Below are 21,374 nucleotides of genomic sequence, written 5' to 3'. Positions count from 1 at the left end.
AGTTTTCCTTTATTTGTTTCATAAATATCGTTATCATCTTTGTAAAACAATTCTTATAAAACTTATTTCTCACGAATTTATTTCAGCAACAACAAAAGATAACTTTCTATTTCCCGACAACAAGTTGCACTGCATCTTATGTAGGTACATGTAAGTGACCAGACACGATGTTTAGATGCATGAAAAGTTTAGTTGATAACCTTTTCTTCCATTTCAAATAAATAATTTTTTTTGTATTTAAAACTTTAAATATATTATGACAGGTTTATTTTATAGCAGCATTTGAAGAAAGTTAATGAATCTCTAGATGATGACGTTTCTACCCTGCCTTTGTCCCTGTATTTGTTTTTGTGCCAACTTTATTATCTATAATTTCTGTATTTGTCGGATATGAATTCCTCATTTATCTGTAGATTAATCGGTTATTTATCAAACTTACCAAACAAAATACATTTGTTGTCGTTAGTTATTCGTGAACAAAAGTAAGACAAGTTTTATCGACCCCATCCTGACTCAAGTGAGTTAAACAAAAAAAAAGAAAACGACAAATGTATTAAATTTACAATAAAAAGATAGGATCATAACAAAGTGGCCACGCCTTTATTAAAAAAAGTTCCTTCAGTGCTGGGTGCATTGATTATGTATTTTTCCATAAGCATGCATTATTATTTGATTTTTATATGATTATTGATAATAAAAGTATTTAGCTGGAATATTATGAATACTCAGGTGCATAAATTCATCTGATCCCCATCTTAAACACATTCAGATATGTGGGATTAAATAAAAGGTTATTATTCTATCAGTACCAGCTACAATTGCTTATCGGGTGCGTTGACATAAACCTTAAATACCAGTGTCGCCTCCAATGGTTAACTGCCAATAAATCGCCTCGATGATTCAGTTGTGAAAAAAAACCTGAACTCGATGTAAAAATCAGGACGCGTTCTCCGCTTGGCACCGAATTCTATCTGAAACCAGCCCAGATGTACCGATCAGTTTACTGGGGGGTTACTAAGTTTGAAACCGAATTCAAGATTTATAGAGTTGAGATTATCTTGTTGACAAAAAACTCAGCCCCTTGGTTGGTGCTTGTTTAGAAAAGATACCTAGCGCCTGATACAGAGAAAAAGAGTCATTGAAAGTTTTTAAATCACATTTTATCTCTTAGTTAGTTTTGCATTTTATCTTTTTTTTTGCATTTCAATATTTTGAAAAGATTTAGGTGTTGACGCATTTGTGTGTATAATTAATGGATTGATACAATACAATATTCACTAGTCGTCAAACATAAATTGGCATCTGTAAATTGTATTTTTTAAATTTGATTTTCACGTGGCAATTTAACATTCACTTATTACATGTCACATCCAAAAATGACAATGTTCTCTCTCATGATTAACAATTGTGAGGTAACTGTCCGAGTGTTTCACCACAAGGAGGTAAAATATTTGTAAAGTATGATTACTCAAATTTCGACCAGGAAAATATATATTTGATTTTCGTCAATAATCTACGGAAGCCCGTTGGTGCCACGTAGGAAAAATATTTTATTTGGCGGCCGCCACATAATTTTCTGGCGGCCGCCACATAATTTTCAGGCGGCCGCCACATAATTATCCGGCGGCCGCCAGATAAAACCTGGCTTCCTGATGCGCGCGCATGTTTTAATGGGAGCTTTTTGGGGAGTTGTGGATACACTCTAATTTATTAGTTTTATTAATTATTTCTGAAACTTGACATTAAATATCAATTGCAGAGCTTAGGGTTTTGAAAAACTGGTTGAGTTGAATGTATAGAAGACTTTGTTGTTCGAATCTAGAATGTATTTTATATTACTTTGTGCCTTGTATTATACATGTATGTTGTAAAACATGGTATTTTAGAGTTGATTCTGAACTTTTAAAACTGAACTTAACACCCGTTCAGGAAATCTTAACATTAAAAAACCTTAACTTGAGAGGAATTTTATGTAAACATGTATAAGTAAAGGAACGCACTGCCTTCTATATGTTTTAATTTTGGTATAAGAATTTACCAACGCAGATTAAAGTCAGCTTTATTGACCACGACAGCTAGTACAGGCAATATTATCACGAGAGCAGACCCATCTATGACTTTATAAGGATAAACTAGGATAAGTGTGCATTAGCATTCGTGGCCATAAAAATGAAACTATTTAACTGACTGTGTTGTTAAACTCTTTTTCCAAATCACATGAAAGGCAGTACAATAAAAAGACCGTGATCGGCCACAGTCTCTCTGGTAAATCAAAGTACTGAGAGTACTGAAAGGCGGGGTCTTGGAAGTTTGAATTTGTAATTGTTCACGTTTTCCTCCATTATGTTCCAAAAATTATGAGTTTGAATTAGTTGTTTCAATCTACATGTAGTATGCTAAAGTTCGGCTTTTTGCAATTGCCTGATACTTTGTCATAATTTTGCTAAATCCCGACCAGGAATGTTCTTCATAATTATAGATAATTGACACAACGGTATATTATGTAAAATAAGACCCCAAGAAATTTTTTAAAAAACTACAACTAACCGGGACATCAGGCAAGTGCAAAAAGCCGAACTTTAGCATACTACATGTAGATTGAAACAACTTATTCAAACTCATAATTTTTGGAACATAATGGAGGAAAACGTGAACAATTACAAATTCAAACTTCCAAGACCCCGCCTTTCAGTACTCTCAGTACTTTGATTTACCCAGAGAGACTGTGGCCGATCACGGTCTTTTTATTGTACTGCCTTTCATGTGATTTGGAAAAAGAGTTTAACAACACAGTCAGTTAAATAGTTTCATTTTTATGGCCACGAATGCTAATGCACACTTATCCTAGTTTATCCTTATAAAGTCATAGATGGGTCTGCTCTCGTGATAATATTGCCTGTACTAGCTGTCGTGGTCAATAAAGCTGACTTTAATCTGCGTTGGTAAATTCTTATACCAAAATTAAAACATATAGAAGGCAGTGCGTTCCTTTACTTATACATGTTTACATAAAATTCCTCTCAAGTTAAGGTTTTTTAATGTTTAGATTTCCTGAACTGGTGTTAAGTTTAGTTTTAAAAGTTCAGAATCAACTCTAAAATACCATGTTTTACAACATACATGTATAGTACAAGGCACAAAGTAATATAAAAATCATTCTAGATTCTAACAACAAAGTCTTCTATACATTCAACTCAACCAGTTTTTCAAAACCCTAAGCTCTGCAATTGATATTTAATGTCAAGTTTCAGAAATAATTAATAAAACTAATAAACTAGAGTGTATCCACAACTCCTTAAAAAGTTCCCATAAAAACATGCGCGCGCATCAGGAAGCCAGGTTTTATCTGGCGGCCGCCAAATAATTATGTGACGGCCGCCAGAAAAAATATTTTTCTAAGTGGCACCAACGGGCTTCCGTAATTAAATAATCAAAGCATGAAACCAATTCGTGTTACTTAAGAATAAAAATAAGCATTCATTTAATGATATTTGATCGTGACTCTTGCGCTATTTCCTCACATAAAACAATAACTTTAGTTATTTGAGATGCTGCGTATACTATTTTGAATGTAACTCTACACTTAAAACCATCCACCCGGTGGGTAAAGGGGGGGGGGGGGGTCGGTATTGTTGGTTATGGTCGGGTACCAAAAACGGTCGTTTAAACAGTATGCACTCCGAATGACGAAAAATTCGGTTAACTATTTTTTTCCTTAAACGTATATATTACTTCAATTTAAATGTTCATGTCATTATTTTTTCTTTTCTTTTTATCGAAAACTTATCGACGAATTTTATACTTATTAAATGCAGAAAAAAACATTCATATTCCATACCAAAGTAATTTCTACTTTTTTAAAAGAAATCTTTGTAAAATACAGTTTTTATAAGATTTAATGAATTCTTTTTTACTCGCTGGGTGGCGGATTTCCGGGGTACAGTGTTTCATGCGGCAATTTCTTTTCGATGAACCTCAAACAATAAACTGAAACAGATACCTTTACGATCTTTAAATTATCTCGATCTTTTATGACTTTAATTGTCTAGAGATCTCTTTATTTACCCACGCTATAAACGTTAATTGTTAAGACTTGCTATAGAGATAAGTTTAAAATGTAAGTTTAAATTTCTTGTAAATGATTAGACGATTCAGCACGGTGGCCACATGATCATGGTACATATACTGACTTTCATAATAAAGCATGCCCACTATACTGCCAAATGTAAACATGGTGCATATATGTTGCAAGTCTTTGCAAATTAAATTGTGAGTAGTGTTCAAATGACGTCATTGGTCATATGCACCACAACAATATAGATTCCCACAAAGTGTAAGAAGACATGAAGTACAGAAAGTTTTCATGTATGTGGGACAAAGCCCCCATTTGAGGAGTACGTTAGATAGGGATGGATGATACATCAAACACTGGATCTGTTTTCTCCGATAGCGGCCGGCGTTTGATTGGTAGAGACAGACCCGCGGTCTATTCTCTGTGTCGGGGGGAGAACTCAGACGTGACGAATTATCTGCTTACCTCCTGACCTACAAAGTGGTCACGTACTGTGGGTAATGGGTCACTCGGTTCAATTTTGGCTGAGTGATATCGAAAATCAAAGCTTACATATTTTTAAACAATGAAGGTTTCGAAAATTGGCCGCATCACGAAGACGGGTGTAGTTCTGCGTCAAATAAAAGGTTTCATTAGATTTTAGGTAAAGTCAATTCGAATTTATGTCAAAATTACAGCAACGCCTATCCTTCTAACCTATAATTACATATCACAGACAGCTTGATATTGTAAGCTATATTGTAGTTAATTTAATCAACCATGATATCATCAAATGTGTAAAGAGTTACAGTACGTACGCACGGACTCTTGTTTCCGTAGTAAAGTCTACCATATAGTGTAATGTATATTATTTTACATGTACTGTATGGTGAACCTATTATAAAATAAAAGTTCACCCTGTAGTGTAATAGCAACACGTTATTGTACTATAGGATGGACTTTTATTACAGAAACAAGTGCCTGTTTATATATCTTCATAATTTATCTTACAATATCAGAAACAGTATGTACATAATAACGAACAGGTTTAAAGTTTGAATAGGTTTATCTTACTTTAATTATTCAAATTAGTTAAATATTTTATGGGGATGTGGGTTACTTAACACTTGGTAAAATATTCACTATAAGTATGATATTGTCAGACAATAAGACTGAACTCAAAGTTTAGGCATTGGAAATTTCTTCAAGATACGGAATCATTGTTTCTCTTCGTGAGTGCTCTGAAGTTGAGATCTCGATTTAAGCTCTGATAGTTCGCTTGATACATGAATCACCCGGCCTGATGTTTTAGTTCTTATTGATATTTATAAATGGAATGAATGGTTTTGCTTTGCGAGTGCAGAGCAATGATAAACATAAAGTACAGATTTTGCACTTCTCAAGGCTTATTTCTAACAAGGATCTCTTTCTACCACATCTAAATGTAACTGCCTTGTAAAAATCATAGTCTTCTTCATGTCAGATCTTAAAATATCCTGCTTTATCAGTAATTGACAAACATCACATTGAATGAAATGAAGAGCCGATTTTATTTATAGATGGAAGCTGACATTCATAAGGATCTTCCAGATCCCGGTTTCTTCGGCCATATTGTGCACGTCTTAATACATTGTTTCTGATTGTTTCACTGCGCCTTCTATAAGTTTTTGCACGTCGATTAACGTCAGGTCACTGTAAACTGAGACTGAGAGGTACCATATCGGCGTACGTCCCCCTACGTTGTCGGCCAATACGTCTTGATAGGTACCGATAGGAAAGGGAAAACTGACACGTGAAGCTCCCCCTAGGATGGCTCTTTGTTTGGGTCTGTAGGGCTGACTCATCCATCCAACATATTTCTTGGAGGCAGAGATAGGCAAAAAACTAGTTTAAAGATTGGAAGATTTGATCGGTGTTGAAATCTTACAGCCAAAGTGAATTTGGGATACACGCTTTCAGCGGATTATTGGCTGTCTGAGGGAGGGTGTCCGCCGGTCAAGCATCGGTATAGATTGGGGAGGAGGCATTTATAAAGCGGTAGGTCATTAATTTCAAATGTCATGGGTATTTTAAAGTTCATGTTATTATTTTACAAGTTTGAAGCATTCAGTTACTTACTCGTCATAGACCAAATCTTGGTATACCAAAGAAAATAGTAAAAATACCCTAATGTCATGTAAAACATACATGTGCATTATTTAATTAACTTAAGAGTTGTAAATAATTTCAGACAACAAATTATTAACTTAAAATGATACTAAATATGTTTATTTTTGCATCAAAATAGTTGGCGAGTTTGATAATCACCCATATAATATACCATCATTCATTTATAAAAAGAATATTTAGGGATTATATAAGATTAAGGGTGGGGTAACATTTTCAAAGAGGCTGTGTTCTCCTCTATTGAATACGGTTTATAATCAGACATTTCCTTGGGAGATCAGACAGCATATGGTCTGGAGAAACACTGGGAAATATCTGTCTGTGTTGACTTGATAAGCACGCCGAGCCATACATATGGCGCAACGCACGGGAGGAAGGTGGGATCTGTAGGAGAATGTATACATAGAATACAATGCAAGCAGCCAGGGAAGCAGCCAAACGTAAATATGCGTGGCTTTTGTAAAATTATTTTATAATCAATTTCTCATGAACTATTGAATTGAATTCAGAACTTTACGCCGGGTTGTGCCTTGTTATATGAACAATTCTGCATTACCAGTGATTTAATTATCAATCAGGTATACCAACTCTCCAGAGTAAAGGATTTAACAGGTTTATGCATTTGTTATGTTGTAAATTTTGTGTATTTACACCCACCCAGTAAATTAAAAAATTACAACACGATACATTGCTACAAATAGCGACATCAGGAAAGACAACTCTAGTTGTAATCATGAAATGATTGGTGATGTAGTCATCTAACTTACATAGACTGATTTTTTTTAATATTGCAATTGGAATGATGATTTATTATATGAGATAGGTGGGTTTTGAATATGATTAGGGGTAAAGGGGATTTGGGTAGTCTGACATTCTTCAATCGGCTGATACCGAACTACAAGAGGAAGTCGTTATTATCAAAGAATGAAATATTCATAACTAATCACTGTGAATGTGTATCATTGTATGTTGGGCCAAAATTAATTTTTTCCCTCCAAATTGGAATTACTCAATTTTGTCGAAGTATTTTTTTCCACACGTAAGATAAGCTAGGGACGCAAAGTAGCCACACACCTAAAATATGTGTTACTTTGAAATGCATTTGATATTCATAGAATCCAGGCTCTTTTTCAGGCCGCTACTCACAAGAAAACGAGCACATGCTTTCATAAATGTTTTCAAATAAAAGATATATCGATCTACTTCTAATTTTGCGTTTCTTTCAAAACTGCTTTCGATAAAACAGTCAGTAAATAAATATTAATTATTTTGTATCGAATTTAAACCAGATTGAAAACATTTGATTGCAAACATTTGTAATTTCTGACGATATGCATGTATTTTGCAGGTTGAAAGGTTAATAAACAAATCAGAATAAAATAAAATAATGTTGATGTTTTTAACTTATACAATGGAAGTTCATGCTAACTTGAAAATATTGATTTGATATAAGAGTGGACACGGTCACAGCTGGGTTTTTCCCAAATAACGTTGAAAAATGTGGGCATAACACCAATTACAATTTATTTTCAAATATAAAAGTTGAGTAGCAGTTGGCATGGTGAAATAACGATAACAAATATTGGGTATTAATTTTTTGCCATATGTTTAAGAGCAAAAAGCGCGATTTCTAGAGGTAATCTTGAAGAAATAACCCGTGAATTGCGTTTTTTTTTAAAGCGGCAGCAAATTGTCTAATGATGGCCATACATTGGCCGCCATATTGAAAACATTAATGACACAAGAATATATGTTTTTCTTGCTTGTTGGTTTTGTTTGTTTACAAATATAAAAGCTATGCTTGGCCTTCCTCCCATAATGAACCCCCTCACAGGTATATCGCATCTGGAATCTCAAGGGATTAGTGCGAGGTACCTCTAGTGATTAGGGCGGAAACTGCCATCAATACAACGGGGAGGTATAGCCTTAGAGGGGATTGCAAGTCACAGGACAAAAACGTAAATGAGATAACTTATTACTTGAAACATCATTAAACATAATTGAAATATCAGAAATACAGACATCATTTTCCAAAAATGAAAATCATCAGTGAGAAAAAATCGAACTGATTCTAGTACCCCCTACAGCTTGTAATGGAATCTTCTGACGACGGAAGTTACTTACTGAGATAGAAGATATGAGAAAAAATACATGAATAAAAATCTGTTTGGGATGTAGTTATGAGTGTGAGCTATGTGGTAGTCAGCCTCCTCTCTGTTCCATCATCACTAGTGTTTTCTGCGTTCTTCTGACCGGAGCCATGATGAAAAAACTCGCCCTAAATCTACTCAAGGTTAGTACTCGTGTGTATGTCTGCTTTTTGTCGTACCTGGAAGGTTTTTATTCTGGAGAATCTCTACAGGTCTTTTGGATTTGGCACAGAACGTTACATAACATGTGTTCAGATAAGAGAAGTTTGTTGCTACAGTTTCACATGGGTTTAGATGTTCGGAGATCAGACAAATCTCCCTGAATCTCTATCAAAGAATCGGACATGTAAACCAACATGCTCTTCATTAGCATCCATGTTTTCCTCAAAGAATGAAGCTAACTTCATTTTGACAGTTCAGATACATTGCCTTTATCGTCTTAGTTTTCATGTTTGTCTTGAAGAAAGCGATAATTATCTCAGGAATTTGCAATGAGAAGAGGAGTGTATATGATGAAAAGTTTACTATGTTTACATCAAAATAAAAATTAACAAGTTTTGATTAAGAGTTCCTTTTGTACAATTAGGTACGACCGATATCTATGTAGATGTTGGCAGTGAAACAGTTATATAAGCTCGGATAAAATACTTCTTTAGTTCCTGCTAATTAGATAATGGTTACAAAGCTACACAGGAAATAGCTTGAACCGTTTCCTCAAGCTATAGAGGATTTCAGTTATCATTTTGGCTTCTACAGCAGAGGTCTCCTTACTGTTTATTCACATTTGCCATTTCTTATCTTGACTGTGATGCCATGCTCGTCTTTCATCGAAAATTGGTTGCATCTTCAGGCTGAGTCTTGACCTCGATCTCAATGGAAGCACAGGTGTGATATTGATAAGATTCTGAGGAGTCACAAGTATACATTTCATTCCAGTTTTTGCTCATAAAGTTTTTCATATAATCTAAAATACAACTATGACAAGTAATCCAAAGCAGCGCTGTCAGGCCGTTTATGTACCGTGTTAACACCGACAGTCAGTACCATCAGAACATCTCCTACTTTTTCTGCCCCGCTACGATGACTTCATTTATCAGCTGTTTCCTCCTAATCTATTTCTTCATCTAGCCATGGCACAACTCTAGGTTAAATAAAGCTTGAAAATTTCGTAGACATGTTGTTCTAAGCATGCTTTCTGAACAGAGGAAATAATAGTCCAATGGTTGAATTTACGAAGGCAAAAAGTTGCAATTTTATGCCTGCATATTTACTGCGAATAATTCAAACACCCCCGGCGGTAACTGATAAAGTTACAACGCACAGACGTCTTAATCTAATTACCGTGTGCTTGTTCTAACTAACCGTGTGTTTTGTTTACACGTGTCTAAGGTAACCGTCAGTCTACATATATATTATGGAGAGCTTCTACGCTTGAACAACAAAGTTACCTTATAAATAAACTTACATCGTCAACATTCCGTGACAACGATGCATATTGGTTTCATTTATTAAAAAAAAAGATATGTACAAATGGCATGCACTTAACCTCTTGTATAAACTTTAAATTGGAGAAAAACATTGATTTTGGAATATGACAAATGCCTCTTTCATTTTTGTTACCGTACAACAATTGTTGAGTATTACATGTATATATATCTACAATCTAATTAAACTTGGATCTTATATAGATCTGCTCACGTACGATCACTGCTTGTATAAAGATCTGCTCACGTACGATCACTGCTTGTATAACGTATCGTAGAGAAGCGGATTGAAAAGTCTAATTTCAATTATATTGTATATATATCTGTTGTAAATGTCGATATTCTTCTTACTTATGAAATGAAATTAGGGATCCCAGTGACAATTTTAAAGACATTGTCATTTCATTTCGTCCATCTTGTACCGGTTTTGTTTGCAGCAATAAGGGTTGTACGATCGCACACCACGGCCAACGTTTTTAATACTCTTCCACGTGGTAGGAGGGAGCTCAAGCTGTATGCCACTGCTGACCCTGGAGTGAGGCTATTAACCAAAATGTATTAGTAGAAGCCTTACTATGTCTGAGAGGCCTGAGTCAGGTGCATACAACATTTGTTGCTTAACATCCCCTCGTTTTCGTCTTTCATCCCTAAAGCAACTATATATTAACCCTACTGGGCCCCAGGTAGATCTTGTCTTTGGGCTTCTCTAACATTAGTGACTGTAGGAATGGAAGTATATAGTGTCAGTGATGGAGCCAATCAAAGCTACAACACTACCTACTGTAATTGGTGAATGTCTTAAACATTAAATCACGAGTTCCAAATTGCTGCTATTTAACACTAACAGATTTCTTAGCACAACTCTTCAAGTGTCCATCGATTAACTTGTACACAGAAATCGTTCTTCGATAAATTAGGACAACCTTTATGAGCAGTGCTGATGACTTGCCAAATAATTAAGGCTATGAGCAATTTCGGCTCCCAGCACATGACAATATTGACCTCGCTCAGCCGAGTTATCCTAATAATGTAACATAGAACAAGCATCATAACACCCTTAATCGGTCATTAAAAGGCGAACGAGTAAACCATCTATAATATATGAATATACTATAACATATAAACTATAACTCAGTACCCTTTTAACGGTTAGATTAAACAAAGCAAACTCTGGCAAAACCCGTGGCTAAATTTAATGGAAGATACGATGTCTTATACCTACACACACACACACACACACACACACACACTCACACACACAGACAGAGACAGAGAGAGAGAGAGAGAGAGAGAGAGAGAGAGAGAGAGAGAGAGAGAGAGGGATCATCTTTGTTTCTAAGTTTGCAATGAATGACATATCTCAATAGATTCTTTAGGAATGAATATGTACAGAATCATTCATTGTGTACCATATAAAACAATTATACCAAAAGAAAGGGAAAACTACATTTTCAGGAAGATAAACTGTTACAGATAAAGAGTTTGTTTTTATTTTCATGATTAAAGAAAGAAACATCAACTAGACATGGCTCAGTGAGGTTATGGACAAATGTCATGTATCCTGTAATGTATTGAAAATCAATTTTCAAATCTTGTATAAAACACTAGTTGCTCGGACTCCAATCTACATTTTTTTTACCCCACTATATTGCCGTAGTCTGCTTGAAATCTGTAAATATATTCAAATTTTAAAGCTAAAATTTATTCAATTAATTGTTCTTTATATAATTGAACATGTATATGTAGATTTGTCAACAGACGTATGAAAGCTTTTCAGTTTTTCCTCACCATCACATAACAATGTCAAGGAATGTAGTATCTCTGGAATACAGTTTGTAAAATCCGTCTGTTAACATGCCAAGAACATGCACGGATAAATCCGCATGAAGCAATTAGGATTCTGAACTCGCGTGCCTCTTTCAAACTACCTCAGTTGAACATCCTAATTGCCTTGTATCTTACAGTGCATGTATTGACATAGATTGTAACTCGCAAGCAAGAAGACATTGATTTCTATATGGAACATGCATTGATGATCGTATATTTTCACTTATAATGCACAGCAGGGATAAGGATTACCAATTTGTGTGAAAAATCAAGGAAGCTTAGTAATTAAATCAACAAAGAAAGGAATGTTTAATGTGGGTCATTGCCAGCCACAACACCAATCATGGAGTTGATGCGCTCTTACAAAATCAGTTTAAAAAAATTAACTTTTTTTCTTTTTTAACATCGCTTAATTTTGTTCGATTGACAAGAATAATGATTTCTGCATACGAAACATGTTTCACAAGCTAGTAATGAAAATATCAAACAATATTGTATGAGGAAATATAGAAAAAAAATACACTGGATTAGCTGAAAATGCTAAGTATGAGATGACGATTAAGGTATAGAGGACGCTGGAGGCAAGCTCTATGTCAGGCATCATCACCGACGGTTCCAAGTTCTCTGGTCTTGTTCAAGAATTTCATAGTTATTTTGTAAAAATGTTGTTGTTGAAAGCCCTCCGTTGTCTATTTATAGATAGTAAGCGTTTGCTATCGGGCTCCACACGGTTTACTGCTTTTGCTTCTTTTGAAAATGAGTCAGTACCTCGATATCTTTCAACGTCTGAGGAAAGTAGTGATTCTGTTCTCGATAAGTAATTAGGATAAGATAGATTTAAGTTCTTACTTTGGAGTTTTAGTTCAGTATTTTGTCAGAACAGGAACCAGAAAGGTCAGGATTCAGTTGTGATCGGACTGTCACGTGATGTAAGTACCCTCAGGTGTTAATCGCTGTTAACTTAGTGATAGGGTCTTGTATTTCAATAAAGTATAGTTATTCTATATGAAAATTGTTTAAGAGATTTAAGGAGTTACTGTAACAAAATTAACGCCAAGGTTAGGAAGTACACACTAAGTTTCAGAGGAAAGTATGTAAACAAAACATCGATATATTGTTAATTTTAAATTCAAACATTGAATGACTCTTAGAGTTTGTTGCAAATATGGATTAGTAAGTGAAGTATATTAAAGAACACCCTTTGCAATCGTATACAGAATACGGAATAAAATATTTTTCCTCCTGAACAGATGCAATTGACATACTGTTGATATAAATCACAGAGAACAAACCTGCATTGCCACCAAACCCGATCTTTCAGTTATTTATAGATGAAAGTCAGACATATTCTATAAAGTCAGCCATATTTTTACGAGTTTTATTTCCTGGCAAAAGTAATGCATCGTTTTTGTATTTATCTATGCTGTGTTCCTCTTTATATTATGTGGTGTTTTGAGGAACTCAAAAATTTTTAAATAAATTATTCGCCCATGTTTTATAGCTCAGTTTTGCCAATAACTACAATCAGAAATATCTGAAAATCTCAAAATCTCCAATGATCATTTGTCTACACGTGCAATTGGCGTGTCTGGGGAGATTAAAAAGTCTTCGCATATTGTCAATCAAAGCGGAGCGGTTTTGGTAAGGTAACAACATCTCAACTACGATAGCACGTAGCACGGCCTGATATTACATATAACTGTATGATATAACTCATCAGTTCCAGTGAACGCCACAGATGTCTGATTCGTTCTTACACAGTGACTCACTGAGCAGCTGTCCAAAGACATGTTCTCATCATAATGGCCCTCTGATTCAAAATACCGTTGAAAAGAAACTAAACCAAAAGCCTGAACTAAAAAGTTATTTTTAATATTGTATGGTTTCTGTTTGAGTCATCAATAGAGTAAAAACACATTTCAAAGAATAATTTTTTCATAAGTAATAAAAAAGGAAAGCATGTTAAATCAGAAATCGTCGATGTCTTGTTATAACTCCATGTTTTCAACATTCAAGAGGAGTTTATGTGCAAGCTGACTCTTGTGACCGATTTCACCGTTTTGTCCTTTACTAATTAACAATTTTTAATTGTCAGTGAGTCTAGTCATGGATTCATTGACAATTAAAAATTGTTAATTTGTAATAGACAGTTTGGTCATTTCAGAAAGGGGGGGGGTGAGGCAGGGCATTACGTGGAAGACAATTTTGTTGTTGTTTTCTTTCTCCTATTATAACAATATCCGTAATAACAGCACTGTGTGGTAATGAACTCTGCACTTCAGACATAAAAACAAATACGAAAACCTCAAAAACAAGGGCATTATAATAAAAGGTCTTCTTTTTTTATCGAGAAAAAAAATCAAGTTTCTTTTAAAAATAATTTTGAAAACCAAACAAACGTCACTGTATGACGTTTTGCCCGTTTCCGCCTTTCCTGAAAACACAGGTATTTCTGAAACGGTTTGTTTTGAATGTTGAATCTATTGGTATAAAGCAAAGCTGCATAGCGTAATCACAAACATTAAAAATAAGACTAGCTTTGAAACATAAAACACTATCATGTTTTTTAATGTGCCTTCTTTTGATACATCATATTCATGTTCGATAATGTTATCAATGTATTAAAAATTTGTTTTTCTGAATGCCAAGTGCAAAATTTACATTATATCCATTAGACTCTGTTATATTGAGATAAATCTTTAAAAGTGTTTTTTATATAATTTTGTAGAGTGCCGATGAGAAACTCAGGAACATCGGAGGGAAGCAATCGGGGAAATCTCACATTGAACAACAGCCACCCCTCCCCCCTCGACACACCCACTCTCTGCCTCTGAACGTCAGAAATGCATTAGATACAGAGGCAGACAGGAACTCTTCTGTAGATTGGGAAATGGCGGATAGAAGAACGCAGAGGGCTTCAAACAATAAGCAGACGACAAGTTACGACTCGCGCTCAGCGGAAGTAAAGCGACGCTCAAGAAGCGCGGGGCCTCCAGGGAAAAATAAAATGAGAAATTCAATGGACGAAAAACGGTTCCTTGCAGCTCAAGAGAAGAAGAGCAAGGCCTCGCGATATTATCAGAGACAACAAGAGTTAAAACATGGTATGCGACATTCATTGTACAACGAACCACAGTCGGACGAGGGGGGCTTCCCCAATTACAGCTCTAGCGCATCCGACTCGGATGCTAACAACAAGACAAAGTGGGTGAAAAACCCATTAAACATCAAGAAAACTAAAAAGTATGAAAAAAGACAACCAACTGGAACGTCTGACAATGGTGTTTACAGTATAAATGAAAATGAATATAACAGGTTGGAGAATCAAAATATGAAGAATCGCCAGGCTACACGAGCGGGAGTATTTCGTGATTCAGAATACCGCGACAAAAATGGAAATCCAAAGAATAAGTTTCAGAAACTGGAAGAAAGGCGCAATCAAAGGATTGATTATACAGTGACATCAGATGACGAGGTGAACTCTCCGGAAGCAGGGATAACCAAATTAAGACAACGAGCCCTCCAAGGTTCCAAGCTATCCACTCAGTTGCCCGACACTTTGGAAGATTGGAACAAATCTTCAAAAGCTCCGCAGGTAGGAGAAATGTGAAGATGATAAATTATAGGTTCTTATTTTTAAATGATAAGAACGTCTGTTTACCCTGGATACTTAAACCTGATTGAAGATAAGGAGTTTGATGCCTTATTTTTCACGTATGCAGATGAAAATATTTTGCGCTGTGTCTTATTCACTCTGTAAATTTTTACTTATCGTGTTTATTCCTAACTTCAAGATAAGTAAAGTTGGCTCCTAGGTAAAATATCGCAGGGATGCCTTATTATGTGGCTGGAAAAGGGAGATGTTAGGCTTTATTTTCATAAGCAGGGTTTGCTATGTATCTGTTTTCTAAACTATTCAGCAGAAAGGTAAATTCAATGTGTATTAACATTAGACGAGTTTATATTAACTCTACTGAGAACTAGCATTAGACAACAAGGTAGAAATAGTTTATTTTAGCAAGAATTAGTTTTCTAAATTGACTAATCGTAGTTCTAGATATCGTGTAAGCTTACACCTACTAGTTTTTGATTTGTTTAACATGTAGAAACTTTTCATCAGAAAAAAGAACGTGTCTATTTACAGGTGTCATCATCAACATTTGAAGTTAGGCGGACTTTTCACGATAACACTGAACAAGTGGAGAATGGATCTTCCTCGTCGGAGCAAATTACACTGCGACAAATAGGTCCAGGTATTCGTGCGTCGAAATCACCAGGTCAGACCAGCAGCGACGGGGGACAGCGGCGAGAAAGGACCGTGGGCCAGGAAAAGAGACCCATTGTGCAAGGAAGCTATAGGAAAATACCAAAACAGGAGAGTGACTTTCTGAAGATCCAGAACGTATCCGGAACTAAGCAGGAGACAAGCCGGGACCAGGAATCTAGATCGGGTGATTCTGTAAATAGAATACGGGAATTGCCCTCTGGTGGATATGTACGATACACAGCAGAGAGTCAAAGAAATCCTGCAATAAATGTCAGAAATAAGCACGACAAAAGTGAGGAGAAAGTGATAAACTTTCAGGAAGTCCAGTCAAATCAACCTGTTCCAATAAAAAAAGCCATTGACAGAATGGAAAGTAAGAGAAAATCATACAGCGATGAGGATTCATTAGATGATTTGGTGGAATCTAATATACAATATTTGGAAAGTGAATTTGAAAATGGAAAACTAAAGAAACTTCATACTACCCGGCCTTCAAAGTTTCCAGTTACCGTGGAACACCGTGATGTCAACAAAGAGAAGAGGCGGTCCGCGTCTTTAGATGGTTACGGTAGACCAAGTGATTCTTTTCAGAGTGAGGTAAAACTCCGTTTGCAAATTCCATCGATGACACAAAGTGCAAGATTTTACCAAACCAAAATTGACCCGCGGAACAATCATGACGAAGGCGCCAAACCGCATAGGTACTCTCCCCAGGTACCCAGAAAGCCTGTTCATGTTACAAACTATCAGCCCCAATATCAAAACGGTGCGGTGTTTCAAAATACTGTTCCAAAATATGAGAGGAAATTCCAATCAGCAACAGCCAGCCCCTACTTGCAAAGACGTGGTCTAGATTTTGGTGAGATCGAAGATATCTCAAGATCAGAAAATCAGCTTAACACTCAAGATAAAGGATTTTCCTATCAACTCCCTTCAAACTTTATGCATCCGTGCTTCAAAGAGTATCAGAAAACAGAAACAACGGTGTATCGGAGTAAAGATGATGATGTCATCTCTAAGGAATCTGTTACAAAAAGTATATCAGTCCCTGCTATGGAGAGTGGAATGTTTTCCGATGTGGATTACGACATCGAAGTTTCCGAGAGAATCAAAAAATGGGAGAAGTATATGAAAAAACCGGTAGTTATCGAAGGTGACAAACCTCTGTCATCTATTTCTGAGAACGCTTGGGCTGTAGAGCCCGAAACCCCAGTTCCGGTGCCACAGACAATTGCAGTATCATCAACATCCGTGACTGTAACAAAGGCGCCCCCACAGCCTGTTGAACGAATAAAAACACTGGGATCTGTAGAGACACCCACTTCGTATTTCGAACCGAAAGTCAAGTCTTCTGAAACAAATACACATAGGATATTTCGTGTAGTTCAGGACTCAAGATCACAACAAGATAGTGATCCAATAGACGAATGTGGTTACAAATGGGTTCAAAACCCCTTGATGACAGATATAAAAGGGGATAACATACAACAGACGGACATGAGAAGCGCGTGTGTCGAGGAATCTGTTCTAAGCCCATTCGTAATTTGCCGGCAGGGTTGGCCTCCGCAAACGTTATCAAATTTGGACGCGGAGAAGAGACCCATGCGGCTTTCGAGACTAGAGGATGAAATCAATGAACTTCAGGATATAAAAATTGAAACTGTTCGAGATCTTAGGCGGAAATTTGATTCTGACGCCAGTGGAAACGAGAGTACAGACGTAACTAAGACCCCATCCACTCCAGCTACCATGACTCCAATGCGTCAACGAAAACAATTTGTTCGACCAGCTCAAATTCAAGAATCAAAAACCGTATACTTGAAAGTGTCAAACCAGATTGATAGTCCCACATCACCACAGTCAAACAATTATGAAAGAAAAATCAACACTTTAAAAGCGGAAAAACCTCCCGTTGTCGACGATGTCTGGTCACCGAATATGCCAAGTGATAAAGGTTTGGTGAGTATCGAACGTGTGAAAGCCCGAACTCTACAGACAATACCATTCACGGAGGATCCAATATGGAAGGAGATAGAAGAAATGACAAACATGGAACTGTTAGTCAATGAAGTAAACGAACCCTCTATATCCACAAGTCCTCTTCCACCTAGTGACTCGTCAAGATTAAAAAGAAACAGTTACGTCGGTTTTGAGAAAAGCCCTGCTGTGCAAAGCACGTTAGTGCCATCTGCGTCACAGAGGCAGGCAAAGCCAATAGTTAAGGCAAAACCATATATAACGCCGACAATTCAACCATTGAAATTGACAGTGGATACAAAGAGTAGCGTAGATGCCTTAGATGAGGTTCTCGAAGATATCAGATCATCCCTACAAAAGAAGCCCCTGAGTCCTAGTGTTCAAAGAAAGAGAACTGATGACACTGGGTCTTCCTCCATTTTATCACCAACGGTATCAAGTACAGGTCAAATCTTTTTCCCAACTAAATCTACTGTCAAGGCCGAAACCCTGAACCCCACAGTATCAGGAAAGGCTAATCAATTCGGATATAAGCCTAGCTGGCAAGATCAGTACGAAACCGAGGATCTCATTTCATCTATGGAGCAGTCTACGTATATTCAAAATCAAGCAACTTACATTGACCCTCAGTTCACAAAATTTCCGCATATTATCAATGGGAATTATCAGCTAGATCCTCACTTACTCAAGGAAAAGCTGTTAAGTACCGGCCTTGCTGAGTATCAGTCGGAGACGGAGGAAGTCCGTAAACAAAAAAAGCCTCCCACCCCACCCGAACGGACGTGTGATGTTGAGAGACAAGTCCTGCGCTCCATGGAAGAACTTAGAAAACTCGCAGAAGACGTGGAGACACGATTGCATCAAATACGGACGAAGATTATCGAGAGTGATGAGAACAAACTCGACATGGTTGTTTCTACACTGAAGAAATTTGAACCGGACATTAATTTGAAACAGGATATCGAAAGCGAAAGTCGTGAGGAACATTCTCGAAAAATGAAGAAGATGGAAGAAGCTTTGTCTGAATTGAACAGAATTTACAAACAATTGGATATTGATGAGGAGAGGAGCAAAGGAGCAACTTCCCTCGGTAGGTCCAAATCATTTAATACAAACTCTTCTCGTCCGGAATTTAAAAGAACTTTTTCAGACTCAGATTACAATGTTAATGTTTATCGAGATGAATGTATAGCCGAAGTTGAAAAAGAAACTCAGCGTGAATTTGAAGACATCAATAAATCTTTTCAGACTCTCCTCGCAGAAGTGTCAAGTGATGCATTACAATCACCAAAGACACGAGTGGATGAAGTAGATCACAATGCGCAAATCAATGCTTCATTAGAGAATTTTCTTGGCGAATTTCGAGCTTCGAACGCAAGGTCGACAAGCGAATCAGTGGACCCGACAGAGCTGAGAAAACAGTTCACGAACCCGGATGATTATTCACCAGCGCCACGGAACACTTGTACAGATATTTTGAAGTCCGAGGTGTTCACTGCTTGTTCGGGTCCATTTAATGTCCTGGTTGGAATCAATGGAAAACCTAGACGACCAAGTCCATTGCCAAGGAAACGGCCACAACCACGTGCTTCAGTAAAAAAGGAGGAAATCATACAAACGGAAAACCATGTAAATACAACACGTGACGAGGGAACGAATTGTGTCCCTGTAACAGAGACCAAAACGTCATCTATTCGAATTCAACTGTCGCCATCTTTATCACGGGAGTCAGCGTCAAGAGATTGTTCAGAAGGTGAGGATTCTCGCATCAAGAAAAACGATAAAGCACAGAGGAGATTCAAGAAAAATATCGCCCTCAGTCATCGTAAATCAATGCCAGCGGACATGATACAAAAGAGCGTGGAAACCCAGACATCCGACACAAACTGGGCAACATCGGTAGCGAACATGCGGGAGATTTTCACAAAGAAACTAGAACGGGAAGATTCAATCTCCAGTGAAAGTTCTGTAGACGCCAGAGGACCACGAAAGCGACGACAAATCGCCAGGGGGATTGCGATGATGCTGGAATTTTTCAGTTCAAGTGAGGACGAGCGAGGAAAGTTGACTTTGTCCCATTCGCGCAGTGCACCGGATCTCCGGAGTTTGTTCGAGGCCGACTGTCAAGATAAACCCGTTTCTAACAAGATCCAGACTCCAAGATCAGTAAAACAACGTCATGAAACGAGATCAAGGAAACGGTCCATTGAACTGAGAAAGAAAAGAAAAGGAAGCGATGACAAAACCGAGGAAACATCGTTAGCTTCAACGACGTCAGATGACGGTTACGGAACTAAACCCCCTCTACATCCGGGTACTCAGCGAGCATTCAGTCCGGACATTAAGAGTGAGGGTACGAGTGAGGAAACTCAACCAAACACACGCGATGAACTGCGGGAAGACACACAAACCAATAAAACTGATTTTGACAAATTAATGGCATGCAGAAGGAAAAACTGTGATAAAAATACGGCAGATGCGGAACGACCTCGCAGTTTTCATGAACTTCTTGCAATGTTTGAGTCTGACCCGTTAAAGCTAACGAAAATGAAAAACTCTCTGAGGAAATGTGCCTCTGTGGATGGAATTGAACAGGAAACAATATTTCGTAAAACATTTTCATCCGAACCAGATCTAAGTAAATTGGCTGGAATATCAAATGGTCAAGCAATTTTTCAGCTCGAAGTTACCTTAAAATAGATTTTTAATAGCCATAGCTTTCTATGTAGAATAATGTGTATTTATCAACACGCATAAACAAATACTAGTAGGCTAGCCATGTACATGTAATATAGACTTAATCATATAAATGGATAAGTACAGCTTTGGAGAGATGCCGCTTACTGAGGCTTGGTGTATATCATGACGGACTGTGTTAGACTGAATGTGATAACAAAGCACAATGTGATAACAAACCAACATGTCGTGATGTATAAATAATTAAACAATGATTTGTCTTTCTTTAATATTTTGGGGTTAGTTACACACATGACTCATGCAACTTGGAAAAAAAAATGAACACATCGATCAAATTTAAATTTAATTTATGATGTAAACAATATCTGAATGAAACTAGATGTCATTTGCCACTAATTTAAAGGTGCGTGGTCACGATTTTGGTCAAAAATAATGTTTTCGATTTTAATGTTTACAATGCTTTAGTAAGGCATTTTAATGGGCAACCAAAAGTTGAGTGTCATTTGATGAGTTATAAGCGAGTTACATGCAGAGCTTACAATTCTTCGCTATGCAAACAAAGCGTTTGTTTACATTTCGAACGTTGAAGTGAAAATTCCAGTTTTAGACCTAAAATAATCGTGTTAATCGTTAGAAACTGTTTATTTATGCTTTAAATGAATAATAAGATAGACAAACCAGCTTTAAAAATTTTTTACTGGTATATTGAACCTATGTAAACAAAAACAGGGTACGAGCCTAGTTTACATGACGAA

General features: G+C 36.7%; 1 protein-coding gene across 3 annotated transcripts; it reads left to right on the top strand.

Moving 5' to 3' along the window:
• The first annotated feature begins 5,745 nt into the window (after nucleotides 1–5,745).
• LOC128192573 (uncharacterized) lies at nucleotides 5,746–20,873 on the top strand. Of its 3 annotated transcripts, none has more exons than XM_052865358.1 (3): nucleotides 5,746–6,088; nucleotides 14,407–15,273; nucleotides 15,823–20,873. In XM_052865358.1, exons 2-3 carry the CDS (start codon nucleotides 14,569–14,571, stop codon nucleotides 20,620–20,622), a joined length of 5,505 nt encoding a protein of 1,834 aa, XP_052721318.1. In that variant the 5' UTR covers nucleotides 5,746–6,088; nucleotides 14,407–14,568; the 3' UTR covers nucleotides 20,623–20,873. The 3 variants fall into 3 exon arrangements, with proteins under 3 accessions (XP_052721318.1, XP_052721317.1, XP_052721319.1); XM_052865357.1 differs by lacking the exon at nucleotides 5,746–6,088 and adding an exon at nucleotides 8,356–8,510; XM_052865359.1 differs by lacking the exon at nucleotides 5,746–6,088 and adding an exon at nucleotides 12,448–12,607.
• Nucleotides 20,874–21,374: the final 501 nt, after the last annotated feature.

This window comes from Crassostrea angulata, chromosome 7 (assembly GCF_025612915.1).
Source record: "Crassostrea angulata isolate pt1a10 chromosome 7, ASM2561291v2, whole genome shotgun sequence".
Taxonomy (NCBI): domain Eukaryota; kingdom Metazoa; phylum Mollusca; class Bivalvia; order Ostreida; family Ostreidae; genus Magallana; species Magallana angulata.
The sequence above is the reverse complement of the archived record's forward strand: the minus strand, read 5'-3'. Positions and strand labels throughout refer to the sequence as shown.

What these genes read in the sequence shown, in the direction of transcription:
- LOC128192573 (XM_052865357.1), top strand. Translation starts at nt 8,478, where the DNA reads ATGATGAAAAAACTCGCCCTAAATCTACTCAAG. An exon ending in TCGCCCTAAATCTACTCAAG is followed by an intron (nt 8,511 to 14,406) that starts GTTAGTACTCGT and finishes ATAATTTTGTAG; the next exon opens with AGTGCCGATGAGAAACTCAG. An exon ending in AATCTTCAAAAGCTCCGCAG is followed by an intron (nt 15,274 to 15,822) that starts GTAGGAGAAATG and finishes GTCTATTTACAG; the next exon opens with GTGTCATCATCAACATTTGA.